The following is an 860-nucleotide window of genomic DNA, read 5'->3' on the forward strand; positions in this document are numbered from 1 at the left end:
ACAGCAGCTGCAATGGTGGGCCCCTCACGTGGCAGCAGCAAGCGTGACTAGGGCAGCTACTCTTTGCTGCTGCTGCTGCTGCTGCTGCTGCTGCTGACGAGGGACCCGGGTGGTGCTTCTGCATGCGATGGCCTGGCGGGCTCTGCAACGTCCACAGCAATGGCTGCCTACTTCTCTTTATTCCTGTTGCTGCAGCAGCTGCTGCTGCGGCTGCTGCTGCAGCTGCTGCTGCCGCAGCTACAGTTCGCGCAAGCAGACCCACCATTAGATACACTGCAGCAGTTAGCTGCAGCAGCAGCACGACGCCCTGGGAACCCTGATGCTGCAGCAGCAGCACTGAAGCCAGCAGCAGCAGAAACAACGCTGCGAGGCGTACATGGACAGCAGGAGTCCTCTGCGCCTCTTTCAACAGCAGCAGCAACGGCAGCAGCAACAGCAGATGCAGCAGCAGCAACAGCAGATGCAGCAGCAGCAGCAGTAGAACGGCTGCTAAAGGGGCAGCTGGAGCTGCCACTTACATACAGCAGCATTCTCTCGCTGCTGCCGCTGCTGCAGCAGCGCTTCCCTCACCTTGTCCGCGTTAAAGACGCAGTGAAGGTCTTCGGCCTGCAGGACGAAGCAAAGGAGTAACGCCTGCTGCTGCTGCTGCTGCTGCTGCTGCTGCTGCTGTTGCTACTGTCGTTGTTGCTGTTGTTTCTTCTGCTGCTGCTTCCATTGCTGCTTTCACCGTTGTTGCTGCTTCTGTTGTGGATGCTCCTCTCGTTGCTTGTGTTGCTGCTGCTGCTGTCCCCGGGCTGTAGCTGCACCACCACTGGCTGCTGCGAGTACTTTTGCTGCTGTTGCTGCTGCTTCTGCTTTTT

At 58.8% G+C, this 860-nt stretch overlaps 1 protein-coding gene across 1 annotated transcript in view; it reads left to right on the forward strand.

Moving 5' to 3' along the window:
- Positions 1–159: 159 nt before the first annotated feature.
- The window catches only part of EMH_0026590 (uncharacterized protein), a gene marked incomplete at both ends in the record, with an annotated part of 5,518 nt that continues 4,817 nt past the window's right edge, over positions 160–860 (forward strand). Inside the window, one exon of the mRNA XM_013502644.1 lies at positions 160–626. Within this exon, the coding sequence (XP_013358098.1) occupies positions 160–626 (467 nt within the window). The remainder of the gene's footprint in view (positions 627–860) is intronic.

The sequence above is a fragment of the Eimeria mitis genome, genomic scaffold (genome assembly GCF_000499745.2).
Source record: "Eimeria mitis Houghton genomic scaffold, Emh_scaff980, whole genome shotgun sequence".
Lineage (NCBI taxonomy): Eukaryota > Apicomplexa > Conoidasida > Eucoccidiorida > Eimeriidae > Eimeria > Eimeria mitis.